Below are 14,984 nucleotides of genomic sequence, written 5' to 3'. Positions count from 1 at the left end.
CAGCCTGGGCGACAGAGTGAGACACTGTCTCAAAAAAAAGAAAAGAAAAGAAAATCGTTAAGATATCTGGGTGTGATGTGGTGGCTCACACTTGTAATCCCAAACTCCCAATGTGGGAAGCCAGGGTGGGTGGATTGCTTGAACCCAGGAGTTTGACACCAACCTAAGCAACATGGTAAGACCCCATCCCTACAATAAATACAAAAATTAGCTGGATATGGGGGCGTGTGCCTATGTTTCCAGTTACTGAGGAGGCTGAGGCAGAAGGATCTCGAGGTCAAGGCTGTACTCTAGTCTGGGTGACATAGTGAGACTCTGTCTGAAATATGAACTCTTTAATAACGGATTCTGGGGTATAACACTTTCTGTATAGAAAAAATAAAGTTAAATGATTTCCTACACTGTACACAGAAATATATTACAAGTGAATTACTTTGGTGTGTAAAACAAAACTTAAAAATTATTTGAAGAAAATATAAATATTTTTGTGATTATAGGGGATAAAGGCGCTTAAGACACAAAAAACAGTAGTAAAAATATTTGAGTTTGATTACATAGAAATTAAACTTCTGCATTACAAAAGATAACATAAAATTAAAGTGATACATTAGGGAAGATATTTGTCATAGACTAAGTTATATGAATGGGAATTAAGTTAGGAGATACGGAGTAGCAAATTTGAATTTTTAGAATGAAAATCTATCCTCATACCCTGTTTTTCAGCTTCAAGATTTTTTGACTAAGTGTTGACTGTCTCTTGAGGTGATCCTTCCTCCCTCCCTTTCCCTGTCTCGAGCTGTTCTCCTGCCTCAGCCTCCCAAGTAGCTGGCACTATAGGTGTGTGCTACCTGGCCTGAGTCAACCCATTACTTAGTCTTTTATTCAGACATTTAGCAAATGTTACTAAGGACCTGTAAGATTAGCACATTATTCTGATGACTTCCCAGTAATGAGGTATTGATAAAGGAAAGAGACTCCTCTGAGTGAGATACAAGATTATGGTGTTTAGTTTTATGTAACTGTGACATCTGGACACCTCCTCTTGTACTTTATCAACTTTATCCTTTGAAATAATTTGCTAGTACCTTCCTGTTTTAAGAGTAAGGGGGGTGTCACTAGCAAAGAAAGCATCTGTTGAACATCCTAGCAGTTCTATAAGGTCGCTGTTGAACATCCTAGCAATTCTACAAAGTCAGCCAAAATTTTTTTTTAACTTAAAAATCAAAGAACAAAAGGTTATGTAACTAAGCATGTTACATGGTTTGTGGTGATTATAAATTCTGTGAAAATTGACATTGTGGTCAGTAGTGGCTTTTTTTTTTAACTGGAGTTTTGCTCTTGTTGCCCAGGCTGGAGTGCAATGGTGCGATCTCTGCTCACCACAACCTTTGCCTCCCGGGTTCAAGCAATTCTCCTGCCTCAATCTCCTGAGTAGCCGGGATTATAGGCATGCGCCACAATACCCGGCTAATTCTGTATTTTTAGTAGAGACGGGGTTTCTCCAAGTTGGTCAGGCTGGTCTCGAACTCCCAACCTCAGGTAATCCACCTGCCTCAGCCTCCCGAAGTGTTGGGATTACATGCGTGAGCCACCACGCCCAGCCAGTAGTGGCTTTTTAACCTCCCAGGCTGGAGTACGGTGGCACGATCACGGCTCACTGCAGCCTTGACCTCCGGGTTTCAAGTAGTCCTCCTACCTCAGCTCCCCAGAAAGCTGAGACTGCAGGTGCATGCAACCATACCTGGCTAATTTTTGTATTTTTTGTAAAGGCAGGGTTTCACCATGTTGCCCACGCTGGTCTCCAACTCCGGGCCTCAAGCTATCCTCCCACCTCGACCTCCCAAAGTGCGAGACCTGTCTCAAAAAGGAAAAAAAAAAAACGATAATATCCTGTTGTCATTCATTCAGCTACTATTTAGTAACAGCAAAGAAACAACAATGAATAAGTTGTAATCATCGTTTTGAAGAAGTTCTGTAGTCTAGTTGAAGAAACAGATGTTTATGTATAATTATGACTTGACTTCTGGCAGAAGAGTCAACCATCTATTCCAAGGAGTCATTTTATTATAAAATACCTATGTCCTTGACAAAACTTAAGCAGAACCAAAAACAGTGGATGTATTAGAATGGCAAAGCCAACATTAACCAACATGCCGATAACATTAATACTATGTGATCTTGGCATTTAAACTAGGCTCTGGAGAAGGGCAAATGTGCTCTTGGGTAATTAGCTCCCCCTGGCTTCTGAGATATATTTTCTGTATATGAACATATTTTCTATTTAGGCCACAAGGAATCCCATAGGTTAAGATCAGACAAACGTGCTCACAGTGAAAGATCTCTGAACACACAGAAAAACAAACCACCACAATTGAGAATCTGTCGATTTAGTTCCTCCAAAAATGAGTTTCAGAGATTGGAATTATCAGACAGAATGTATAAAGCAATGTATATGAAATGTTAGAGAAGGATTAAATGGAATAACAAAATGAACAACAGGTAAGATATTTGGACAGATTGAAAAAAATAATCTATAGGAACTCTTGAAAGAAAAGAGAATATGGAAGAATGTAGTTCTGAAGAAATCAGAATGCAACAGGAGAAATAAGGAGTGGAGAAATGAAGAATGAAGGCCAGGTGTGGTGGCTCACACCTATAATCCCAGCACTTTGTGAGACCAAGGTGGGAGAATCACTTGAGCCCAGGAGTTTGAGACCAGCCTGGGCAACATAGTGGGACCTCATTTCCACAAAAAAGTACAAATTAGGCAGGTGTGGTGGTGCGTACTTATAGTCCCAGCTACTCATGAGGCTGAGGTGGGTGGATCACTTGAGCCTGGGAGATTCTGTACAGAAGGAGAGGACTTTTGAGTGATTTAGAAGATAACACTGTTTGGCCGAGCATGGTGGCTCATGCCTGTCATCCCAGCACTTTGGGAGGCCGGGGCAGGCAGATCACCTGATGTCGGGAGTTCGAGACTAGCCTGACCAACATGGAGAAACCCCGTCTGTACTAAAAATACAAAATTAGCGGACCTGGTGGTGCATGCCTGTAATCCAGCCAGTTGGGAGGCTGAGGTGGGAGAATCACTTGAACCGGGAGGTGGAGGTTGCGGTGAGCCAAGATCACGCCATTGTACTCCAGGATGGGCAACAAGAGCGAAACTCGGTCTCAAAAAAAAAAGATAACACTGGCTGAGAACACCTTAAAAGTGATAAAAAATATGAATCTAAGATATAGGAAGCAATAACATATACTAAATAGCATAAATAAAAATTTTATACCTAGTTATTGTAATGAAATTATAAAACAAGCAGTTTTAAAAACATCCAAAGTTTACGTCTACTGGGGTAATTATAATTCAAAACAAACAAAAAACTAGAAAATGACAGGGCTGAGAGAGGGTGTGGAAAAATTGGAACCCATTTACATTTCTCGCAGTAATGTAAAATGGTGCAGTTGCTGTGGAAAACAGTTTGGTGGTTCCTCAAAAATTAAACATAGAATTACCACATGATCCAGCAGTTCTACCTCTAGATATATACCCCAAAAGAAATGGAAACGGAGACTTAAAACATAGTTGTAGAGGCATATTCATAGCAGCATTATTGACAGTAGCCAAAAGGAAGAACAGCCCACATGTTCATCAGTGGATGAATGGATAAACAAAGTGTGATGTATACAAACATGGAATATTATTCAGTCTTAAAAAGGAAAGAATTTTTTTTTTTTTTTTTTTTTTGAGATGGGGTTTTGTTCTTGTTGCCCTGGCTGGAGTTCAATGGCGCGATCTTGGCTCACTACCACCTCCGCTTCCGGGTTCAAGCAATTCTCCTGCCTCAGCCTTCTGAGTAGCTGGGATTACAGGCGCACACCACCATACCCAGCTAATTTTTGTATTTTTAGTAGAGATAGGGTTTCACCATGTTGGTCAGGCTAGTCTTGAACTCCTGACCTTAGGTGATCCGCCCACCTCAGCCTCTCAAAGTTTTGGGATTACAGGCATGAGCCACTGCACCCGGCCAAAAAGGAAGGAAATTCTAATACATGCTGCAACATGGGTGAACTTTGATGACATTATGCTAAGTGAAACACGCCTGTCACAAAAGGACAAGTATTATATGATACCACTTACATCAGTCACCTTCAGTAGTTAAATTCAGAGACGAAGTAGAATCGTGGTTGCTGGGGAAAGGGGAGAATTGGAAGTTATTGTTTAGTGGATATAGTATATCAATTTGGGAAAATAAAGTTTTGGAGTTTGGTTGCACAACAATGTGAATGTACTTGACTGTTGAACCGTACACTAAAAAATTGGTTAAGATGGTAAATTTTACGTGTATTTTACCACAATCTTTTTTAAAAAAAGGAATGACATTACACTTTCTTCTGGGTGATGGAACAAGACCCTAAATCTTAAAAAAAAAAAAAAGAAAATTCTGATAAATGCTACGAAATGGTTGAAACCATGAAAACATGCTGAAATAAGCCAGACACAAAAGGACAAATATTTATCAAAATACCTAGAATTGGCAGGTCCATAGAGAGAGAAGATTAAAGGTTATCAGGAGCTGGGAAAAAGAGGCCAGGGGGAGTTACTGGTACAGAGTACTGTGGTCTGAATGTTTATGTCCCCCCAAAATTCATATGTTGAAACCTAGTCCTTAACGTGGTGGTATTAAGAGGTGGAGCCTTTGGGAGGTGATGAGTCTGGGGGAGGTAGTGACAAATTTTGGAAATAGTAGTGAAAATTGCACAACATTGCGAATGTAGTTACTGCCACTGAATTGTACATTTAATGGCTGAAATGGCACACGTTATGTTACATATATTTAATCACAATAAAAAAATGATTTAAAAAACAGCCAGAAAAAGATCAGTATAAAAGGACTACAATTAAAGAGTAATAATTGGAGCTGGGCACAGTGGCTCACATGTGTAATCCTGACACTTTGGGAGGCCGAGGTGGGAGGACTGCCTGAGCCAAGGAGTCTGCGACCAGCTTGGGCAACGTGGTGAGATTCTGTCTCTAAAAAAACACAAAATTTAGCCAGGTGTGGTAGCATGTGCTTGTAGTCCCAGCTACTCAGGAGGCTGAGGTGGGAGGATCACCTAAGCCTGAGCAATCCAGGCTGCAGTGAGCCGAGATTGCACCACTGTACCCCAGCCTGGTGGACCAGAGTGAGACCGTGTCTCAAGGTGAGGTGGTTGGGGGAGTGGTATAATTGGAATGATTGTAACCCAAAGAAATGATAAATGTTTGAGGTGATGGGTACCCTATTATATACTCCAATGTGATTATTACACACTATATCAACATATCTCATGTACCCCAAAAAGATACACATGTATGTACCCATAAAATTTTTTTTTTTAAAAAAGACTACAATTAAACTGATGACAGACTTCTCAGCGGCAATGGAAGCCAGAGGCAGTTGTGAAAAAATATTTTTATAGCATTGATAGAAAGTAGCTGTCAGTGTAGATTAGCATACAAAGCAAAACTACTTTCAAGAAGTAGGAAAACATAAAAACAGAGAAACAAAAACAGATAATTCACCATCAACAAACAGACCCTCTCTCTCTTTTTCTGTACATATATAATATATAATAATATATATACACTATACAAACACACAGATATAATTTTTTTTTTTTCTCTGAGACAGAGTCTTGCTCCGTCTGGAGTGCAGTGGTATGATCTCGGTTCACTGCAAGCTCCTCCTCCTGGGTTCACGCCGTTCTCCTGCCCCAGCCTCCCAAGTAGCTGGGACTACAGGCGTCTGCCACAATGCCCAGCTAATTTTTTGTATTTTTAGTAGAGACGGGGTTTCAGCATGTTAGCCAGGATGGTCTCGATCTCCTCACTTCGCGATCTGCCCACCTCGGCCTCCCAAAGTGCTGGGATTACCGTAATTTTTTTTTAACCAAGAAGAATCACTGAATCATCACCAAACTTCTAAATGAGTTTTACACTGGGAGGTTAGCAATATATATATAATACTATATGTATAATATATGTAATATACATAATATGACACACACACAGAGGCATATAATTTTTTTTTAACCAATCAAGAAGAAGCACTGAACCATCAACAGACTTAATAAGTGAGTTTTACTCTGGGAAGTTAGCAATAAGGATGGTGAGTCACGCTAGCAATAAAATATATGAAATATCTGGCCAGGCATGGTGGCTCATGCCTATAATCCCAGCACTTTGGGAGGCTGAGGCAAGCAGATCACTTGAGGCCAGGAGTTCGAGACCAGCCTGGCCAACATGGCAAAACCTGTCTCTACCAAAAAATACAAAAATTAGCTGGGCATGATGGCGCATGCCTTATAATCCCAGCTACTGGGGAGGCCGAGGCAGGAAAATTGCTTGAGCCTGGGAGGTGAACGTTGCAATGAGTTGAGATCGTGCAACTGCCTCTAGCCTGGGCAACAGAGCGATACTGTCTATATATATATGTAAACAGTTTTTAAGAACAGTTAAAGCTGTTCTTAGATATTTAAGAACAGCCTTAACAGAAAATATGAGAAACCCTTATGAATAAAGTTTGGAAATGTTAAATATACATTTATAAATACTAATGGGGTATTGTGTAGTCATTAAAAGTAATGTTTAGGGCTGGGCACCGTGGCTCACGCCTGTAATCCCAACACTTTGGGAGGCTGAGGTGGGTGGATTATTTGAGGTCAGGAGTTCAAGACCAGCCTGGCCAACATGGTGAAACCATGAGCTGTCTGTACCAAATATATAAAAATTAGCCAGGTGGTAGTGGCGCACATCTGTAATCCTAGCTACTTGGGAGGCTGAGGCAGAAGAATCGCTTGAGCCTGGGAGGTGGAGGTTGCAGTGAGCCGAGATCATGCTACTGCACTCCATTCTGGGTGACAGAGTGAGACCCTGTCTCCAAAAAATAAGAAAGAAAGGAATGTTTATAAAGAGTTGATTGGAAGATAGGGAAATGTTTGTTAAGTGAAACTAATAGAATAGAATTTTTTGAGTGTGAAGAGAGTTAGGGCATACTTTGTTTTATTGTGCATTGCAGGTAATGTGATTGTTTTTAGAAATTGAAGGTTTGTAGCAACCCTGTGCCTATTGGTGCTGTTTTTCCAACAACATATGCTCATTTATGTCTCTGTGTCACATTTTGGTAATATTTGCAACATTTCACTTTTTTTTTTTTTTTTTTTTTTTTTTTTTTTTGAGACGGAGTCTCGCTCTGTCGCCCAGGCTAGAGTGCAGTGGCGCAATCTCGGCTCACTGCAAGCTCCGCCTCCCGGGTTTACGCCATTCTCCTGCCTCAGCCTCCCGAGTAGCTGGGACTACAGGCGCCCGCCACCTCGCCCGGCTAGTTTTTTTTTTGTATTTTTTAGTAGAGACGGGGTTTCACCGTGTTAGCCAGGATGGTCTCGATCTCCTGACCTCGTGATCCACCCGTCTCGGCCTCCCAAAGTGCTGGGATTACAGGCTTGAGCCACCGCGCCCGGCCAACATTTCACATTTTTATGGTATCTGTTACGGTGATCTGTGATCAGTGATGTTACTATTATAATTGTTTTTACGTATTCCTAACTTTGTCCATGTAAGACAGTGAACTTAATTGGTAAGTGTTTTGTGTTTTCTGATTGCACTAACCCACCATTCCCCATCTCTTTCTGTCTCCTGGGACCTCCTTATTCCCTGAGACACCACAATATTGAAATTAGAACAATTATTAGCCCTACAGTAGCCTCTCAGTATTCAAGTGAAAGGAAGAGTCACACGTCTTTCACTTTAAATAAAAAGCTAGAAAAGATTAAGCTAAGTGAGTAAGGCATGTTGAAAGCCAAGACAGGCTGAAAGCTAGGCCTCTTGCACCAGTTAGCCAGGTTGTGAATGCAAAGTTCTTGTAGCAAATTAAAAATGCTATTGTAGTGAACATATGAATGATAAGAAAGCAAGAGAGCTTTATTGCTGATATGGAGAAGGTTAGTGGCCTGGATAGAAGATCAAGCCAGATAGAACATAAAGCCAAAGCCTAATACAGAGCAAGGCCCTAACTCTTTTCAGTTCTATGAAGGTTGAGAGAGGTGAGGAAATAGGTTCATGAGATTTAAGAAAAGAAGTCATCTCTATAACACAAAAGTGTAAGATGAAGCAGCAAGTGCTGATGTAGAAGCAGCAGCAAGTTGTCCAGAACTTCAGCTCGGATCACTCATGAAGGTGACTCCATTAAACAGCAGATTTTCGAGGTAGATGAAACAGCCTTCTGTTGGAAGATGCCATGTAGGACTTTCATAGCTAGAAAGAAGTCAGTCCTTGCTTCAGAGCATAGGCTGACTCTCTTGTTAGGAGCTAATTCAGCTGGCTGGAAACTTTAAGTTGAAGCTAGTGTTCATGTACAATTCTGAAAATCCTAGGGCTGTTAAAAATTATGCTAAATCTACTCTGTCTGTGCTCTGTAGATGGAACAACAAAGCCTGCATGACAGCACATCTCTACAACATGGTTTGCTGAATATTTTAAGCCCAATCGTTGAGACCTGCTCTTGTTCAGGGAAAAAAAAAAAAAACACAGATTCTTTACAAAATATTATTATTCATTGACAATGCACCTGGTTACCCAAGAGCTCTGATGTATGAGGAGATTAATGTTATTTTCTTGCTTGCTAACACAACATTTATTCTGCCCATGGATAAACGAGTGATTTGACCTTTCAATTCTTGTTATTTAAGAAATACAGGGCTGGGCATGGTAGCTCATGCCTGTAATCCCAGCACTTTGGGAGGCCAGGACTAGTGGATCACTTAAGGTCAGGAGTTCGAGACCAGCCTGGCCAACATGGTGAAATCCTGTCTCTACTACAAATATAAAATCAGGCATGGTAGCACACACCTGTAATCCCAGCCACTCAGGAAACTGAGGCAGGACAATTGCTTGAACCCAGGAGGCAGAGGTTGCAGTGAGCCGAGATCACACCATTGCACTCTAGCGTGGGCAACAAGAGCAAAACTCCGTCTCAAATTAAAAAAAAATACAGGCTGGGCACGGTGGCACACACCTGTAATCCCAGCACTTTGGGAGTCGGAGATGGGAAGATCTCTGGAGCTCAGGAGTTCAAGATCAGCCTGGGCAACATTGCAAGACCTAGTCTCTATTATTAAAAAAAGAAAGAAAAACATTATAAGACTATAATGTCTTATAATATTGCCACTAATAGTGATTCCTTTTATGGATCTGGGCAAAGGGAATTGAAAACCTTCTGGAAAGGATTCACCATTCTAGATGGCATGAAGAACATTTGTGATTCATGGGGAGAGATCAAAATATCAGTATTAAGCCTAGGCATGGTGGTTTACGCCTGTAATCCCAACACTTTGGAGGCCGAGGCGGGCAGATCATGAGGTCAAGAGATCGAGACCATCCTGGCCAACATGGTGAAACCTCATCTCTACTAAAAATACAAATATTAGCCAGGTGTGGTGGTGCACGCCTGCAGTTCCAGCTACTCAGGAGGCTGAGGCAGGAGAATCCCTTGAAACTGGGAGGCAGAGGTTGCAGTGAGCCGAAATCGCACCATTGCCCTCCAGCCTGGCCACAGAGCGACACTCGCTCTGTCTCCAAAAAAATATATATATATATGTCTATTTATACATTTATAATGTATATGCATTATATATACATTTTATATATATAAAATATATAAATAATATATATTTATAAAAACGTAAAACAGGAGTTTGGAAGAAGTTGATTCCATCACTCATGGATGTCTTTGAGGGGGTTCAAAACTTCAGTGGAGGAAGTAACTAAAGGTGTGGTAGAAATAGTAAGAGAACTAGAATTGGAAACAAAACCCAAAGATGGGACTGAATTGCTATAATCTCATGAATAAAGCTTGAACAAATGAAGAGTTGCTTCTTATGGATGAGCAAAGAAAGTGGTTTTGCTGGGCACAGTAGCTCACGCCTGTAATCCTAGCACTTTGGGAGGCAGAGGCAGGTGGATTGCCTGAGCTCAGGAATTCAAGACCAGCCTGGGCAACATGGTGAAACCTCGTCGCTACTAAATATACAAAAAATTAGCTGGGTATGGTGGTGGGTGCCTGTTGTCCCAGCTTCTCGGGAGGCTGAGGCAGGAGAATTGCTTGAACCCAGGAGGCAGAGGTTGCAGTGAGCTGAGATCGTGCCACTACACTCCAGCCTGGGCAGCAGAGTGAGACTCTGTCTCAAAGAAAAAAAAAGAGTTTCTTGAGATGGAATCTACTAATGAACATGCTGTGGACATTGTTCAAATGACAACGAAGGATTTTAGAATATTGCATTAATGGAGCAGCAGCAGAATTTGAGAGGATTGACTCCAGTTTTGAAAGAAACTGTTATGGGCAAAATGCTATCAAGCTACATTGCATGCTACAAAAAAAATCTTTGTGAAAGGAAGAGTCAATTTATGTAGCAAACCTCATTATCTTAAGAAATTGCCAGAGCCACCTCAGCCTTCAGCAGTCACTACCATGATCAGTCAGCAGCCATCAACATCAAGGCAAGACCCTCCACCAGCAAAAAAAATATGATTTGCTGGATGATTGTTTAGTATTTTTTTAACTAACATGTATATTATTTTTAACACATAATGCTATTACACACTTAATTGACTATAGTATAGTGTAAATGTAACTTTTTAAAAATTTATTTGTTTGTTTTTAGAGACAGAGTCTTACTCTGTCACCCAAGCTGGAGTGCAGTGGCTTGGTCAGGGCTCACTGCAGACTCGAACCACTGGTCTCAAGCGATCCTCCCACCTCAGCCCTCCAAGTGGCCAGGACTACAGGTGTGCCCCACTACGTCTGGCTAGTTTTTGTATTTTTTTCCCGAGACAGGGTTTCGCCATGTTGCCCAGACTAGTCTCAAACTCCTGGGCTCAAGTAATCTGCCAGCTTCAGCCTTCCAATGTGCTGGAACTGCAGGCATGAGCCACTGTGCCCAGCCTAAACCTTACAATTTTCTAGAGATTTGTTAACTAGAAAGAACAGACTCTACTGTCATTTCTTATATTTTTTTATGCTGAGATTCTTTCTCTCATTATAAATAAAAAAAAAAAAAAAACAGAAAAGTCGAGCCGCGCACCATGGCTCACATCTGTAACCCCAGCACTTTGGGAGGCCAAGGCGGGCAGATCATGAGGTCAGGAGTTCGAGACCAGCCTGGCCAATACGGTGAAACCCTGTCTCAACTAAAAAAAAAAAAAAAAAAAAAAAAATTAGCCGGGCATGGTGTCACGGGCCTGTAGTCCCAGCTACTTGGGAAGCTGAGGTGGAAGAATCGCTTGAACTCGGGAGGTGGAGGTTGCAGTGAGCGGAGATTGCACCACTGCACTCCAGTCTGGGTGACAGAGCAAGACTCATCTCAAGAAAAAAAAAAGTCACTTGTTGCTTAACATCAAGAATATATTCTGAGGCCGGGTGCAGTGGCTCACGCCTATAATCCGAGCACTTCGGGAGGCCAAGGCGGGCAGATCACTTGAGGTCGGGAGTTCAAGACCAGCCCGGCCAACATGGTGAAACCCTGTCCCTACGGAAAAAAAAAAAAAAAATTAGCTGGGCATGGTGGCAGGCACCTGTAATCCCAGCTACCCGGGAGGTGGAGACAGGAGAATCGCTTGAACCCAGGAGGCAGAAGTTGCAGTGAGCTGAGATCGCACCATTGCACTCTAGCTTCAGTGACAGAGCAAGACTTAATCTCCAAAACAAAAAAAGAATATGTTCTGAGAAATGCGTCATTGGGGAATTTTATCCTGTGAACATCATGGAGTGTACTTACATAAACGTAGATGGTATAGCCTACTAAAAACCGAAGCTATATTGTAGAGCCTGTTGCTCTTCGGCTGTAAACCTGCACTGCATATCACTGTATTGAATACTATAGGCAACTGGAACACAATTTTGTTTTTTTTTTTAAACAGAGTCTTGCTCTCTCTCCAGGCTGGAGTGCAGTGGCTCAGTCTCAGCTCAATGCAACCTTCGACTCCCTGGTTCAAGCAATTCTCCTGCCTCAGCATCCCGAGTAGCTGGGATTACAGGCATGCACCACCATGCCCAGCTAATTTTTGTATTTTTAGTAGAGACGGCGTTTCACCATGTTGGCCAGGATGGTCTCAATCTCCTGACCTCTTGATCCGCCGGACTCGGCCTCCCAAAGTGCTGGGATTAACAGGCGTGAGCCACCGTGCCCGGTCATATCTAAACATTATAGAACACAGAAAATTGTGAAAAGTATAAAGAAAAATTCACTCACTTTCACCAAATGGAGATTTACAAGATAACAATTTCCTTTTTTTTTTTTTTTTTTTTTAAGATAACAACTTCAGTATTACTATCTCACAGTCTTTTTCTTCTATAAATGTTAGCATTGTATTTGAAACCAGTCACACGCATAGTCAGGCATACCTTGTAGATATTGAGGTTTGAGTCCAAACCACCACAATAAAGCAAATATTGCAGTAAAGCATGTTACATGCAGGTGGATCACTTGAGCCCAGGAGGTTGAGGCTGCTGTGAGCCAAGATCACGCCACCATAGTTCAGCCTGGACAACTGAGTGAGACCCTGTCTCAAAAAAAAAAAAAGAAAATTGTAAGGTTTAATACAATTTTCTCTGTTTCTTACATAAGCCATTCTTAGGCAAGAAAAAAAATTCTTTGTGAACACATGATGTTATGGATTCATAGACTCTCATCCTTGAAAGAGGCCTTAAATTTGACATAGCTTTTTTTTTTTTTTTTGAATCTTATACTCATGGTTTGGTGGATTCACTTAAGGAGAGGTTAAATTCCTGTTTTGTCTTTTGACAGATCTATTAAATTATTAGAATGGTTTCTGTTCTTTGGCAGATCTGTTAGAATAAAATTTCTTTTCCCTATGGCTTCATACTTTTGTCCTTGTTTTGCTTCCTGAGATCACACCAGTTTGATTCCTCTTCCTGATAATGGTTATGCCCTTCCTGCATTGTTTTTTTTATATTTCTTCTACATTTCACAAAGCATAATTAAAATCTTTACTTAAATTATTAATTTTATTGGTAATTATTTCTCATTCACTTCTACTTTAACTTTTTTTTTTTTTTTTTTTTTTGAGACAGGGTCTTGCTTTGTGGCCCAGGCTGGGTTGCAGTGTTGTGATCACTACAGCCTGGATCTCCTGGGCTCAAGAGATTCTCTTGCCTCAGGCTCCCATGTAGGAGGTACTACAAATGTGTGCCACCACATGTGGCTAATTTTTTCATTTTTAGTAGAGATGAGGTCTCTCTCTGTATACCAGGCTGGTCTTAAACTTCCAAGCTCAAGTGGTTTTCCCAACTCGGCCTTTCAAAGTTGGCCAGACTGGTCTCGAACTCCTGACCTTAGGCAGTCCATCCACCTCGGCCTCCCAAAGTGCTGGGGTGGCAGGCGTGAGCCACTGTGCCTGGCCAACATTTTTTAATGTTAGATAGCCAACTTGAAGCAGAAGCTCATCTGTGATCCAGCCAGAATAAACCAATACCCTTTACTTCCGTCATTCTTATTGTGTATTCTCATAGTATTATGTAATAGTCTTTTAGAAAACATGTTACAGTATGTGATTGATTCAAGATTTTTTTTCTAAACCTTTAAAAAATGAAAAAATATAGCATTGCTAAACCTTGTCTTCTTATTCAGTACTACTATAATTGTGTTTTAGACCAGGTTTTTTAATCTCTTTTAGAATGCCCGTTGTGTCCACACATTCCCAGCCCTCTCAAGTTCATATCCATCAAAGCTCTCAGTATGTCATCTGTAGTTTCATCTATGTCATTTATAAAAGTGTTGAATTGGTAATTTAAGATTCTTAAAATCCTTGAAGTTTAAGATTTCTTTAGTCCTGGATATTATAGAAAAAAAGTTTTGAAATATCAGAAGAAATTTGGAAAATAATTTTATTGATAACTTTATTTTCAGATTTCTAGTTTGGAATAGAAGTCAAGGTTTTTATAATCTGTATTACTTTTCCTTTGTTTTCAGGGATCCATCTGTCTCTAAGTCTGTAGAACGAATCTTTAAAATCTGGGAAGATAGAAATGTATACCCAGAAGAGATGATTGTGGCATTGAGAGAAGCTTTGAGTAAGTGTCTTTTTTCTCTCCTAAAAGAAAATTTTGAGTCAGTCTTTACAATTACATAATTTTATAGATATGGTCATGTTGTATAATAGTGAAAAATTAAGTTTTGAATCTAGCCCTATTTGTTTAAAATTAAATACTTTTGAGAAACCTAGATCTGTTTGAATTAAAATGTAAATAGAATTGGTTTTAGGGATGGGGTTGGATTTTGTTTTTTAGTGACAACAAAAGTCAAGCATATTAAGTGGTGATAGCCATCTGGTTATTTTCCTGCATTTGCATTGAGTATTTCAAATGGTTCATTGTTTGTGTTAATAAATACTGCCCTGTGCCTTTACTGTTGGAGAATTTTTCACAGGGTGTCAATTCTTACTAAGCTGTTTGGTAGTAAGCATATATCGGCAGTCTTTAGACTGTCTTTTGATTTAGATTTACAGTAAGTTGTGTACTGTTTTGTTAAAAGGAATTTAATTCTTATGTATTATATGCTTGTAATTAAGTTATTGAATAGAAGTTGGTGATAATCTGCTACCATGACCATCATTTGACTAGAAATTTGCTTTAAAAATGACATCTTCTAAGAAGCTGTTAAATTCTTCATTTTAATTTGTTATTTGGTATTTTTAAGCCTCCTTCCCTGTTCTTTTCAGAATTGGTAATTTCACTGATGATAAAAATCGTGTTTATTTGACAGCTTCTTAGATCGGGTAGGAATTTCTATTTTTTCATAAAAATGAAAGAAAAGGAAAGAAAGAAACAACACACAGTCTCGGATTGCCTTTTTTCATGCTGCAACTTTGGCACTGAAGTGGACAGACAGAACAGCTTCCCATAATGCCAGATTGCAAAAACTGAAATGTTTTC

At 40.3% G+C, this 14,984-nt stretch overlaps 1 protein-coding gene across 10 annotated transcripts in view; it reads left to right on the top strand.

Annotated features, from left to right (window-relative positions):
* The window catches only part of RPRD2 (regulation of nuclear pre-mRNA domain containing 2), a 113,525-nt gene that overhangs the window by 64,939 nt on the left and 33,602 nt on the right, over window positions 1-14,984 (top strand). For all 10 annotated transcript variants that reach the window (XM_037998012.2, XM_037998006.2, XM_037998011.2 and 7 more), the window contains exon 3: window positions 14,023-14,123. In XM_037998012.2, the coding sequence (XP_037853940.1) occupies window positions 14,023-14,123 (101 nt within the window). The remainder of the gene's footprint in view (window positions 1-14,022; window positions 14,124-14,984) is intronic.

The sequence above is a fragment of the Chlorocebus sabaeus genome, chromosome 20 (assembly GCF_047675955.1).
Source record: "Chlorocebus sabaeus isolate Y175 chromosome 20, mChlSab1.0.hap1, whole genome shotgun sequence".
Lineage (NCBI taxonomy): Eukaryota > Metazoa > Chordata > Mammalia > Primates > Cercopithecidae > Chlorocebus > Chlorocebus sabaeus.
This window is presented reverse-complemented; position numbering and strand designations above follow the sequence as displayed.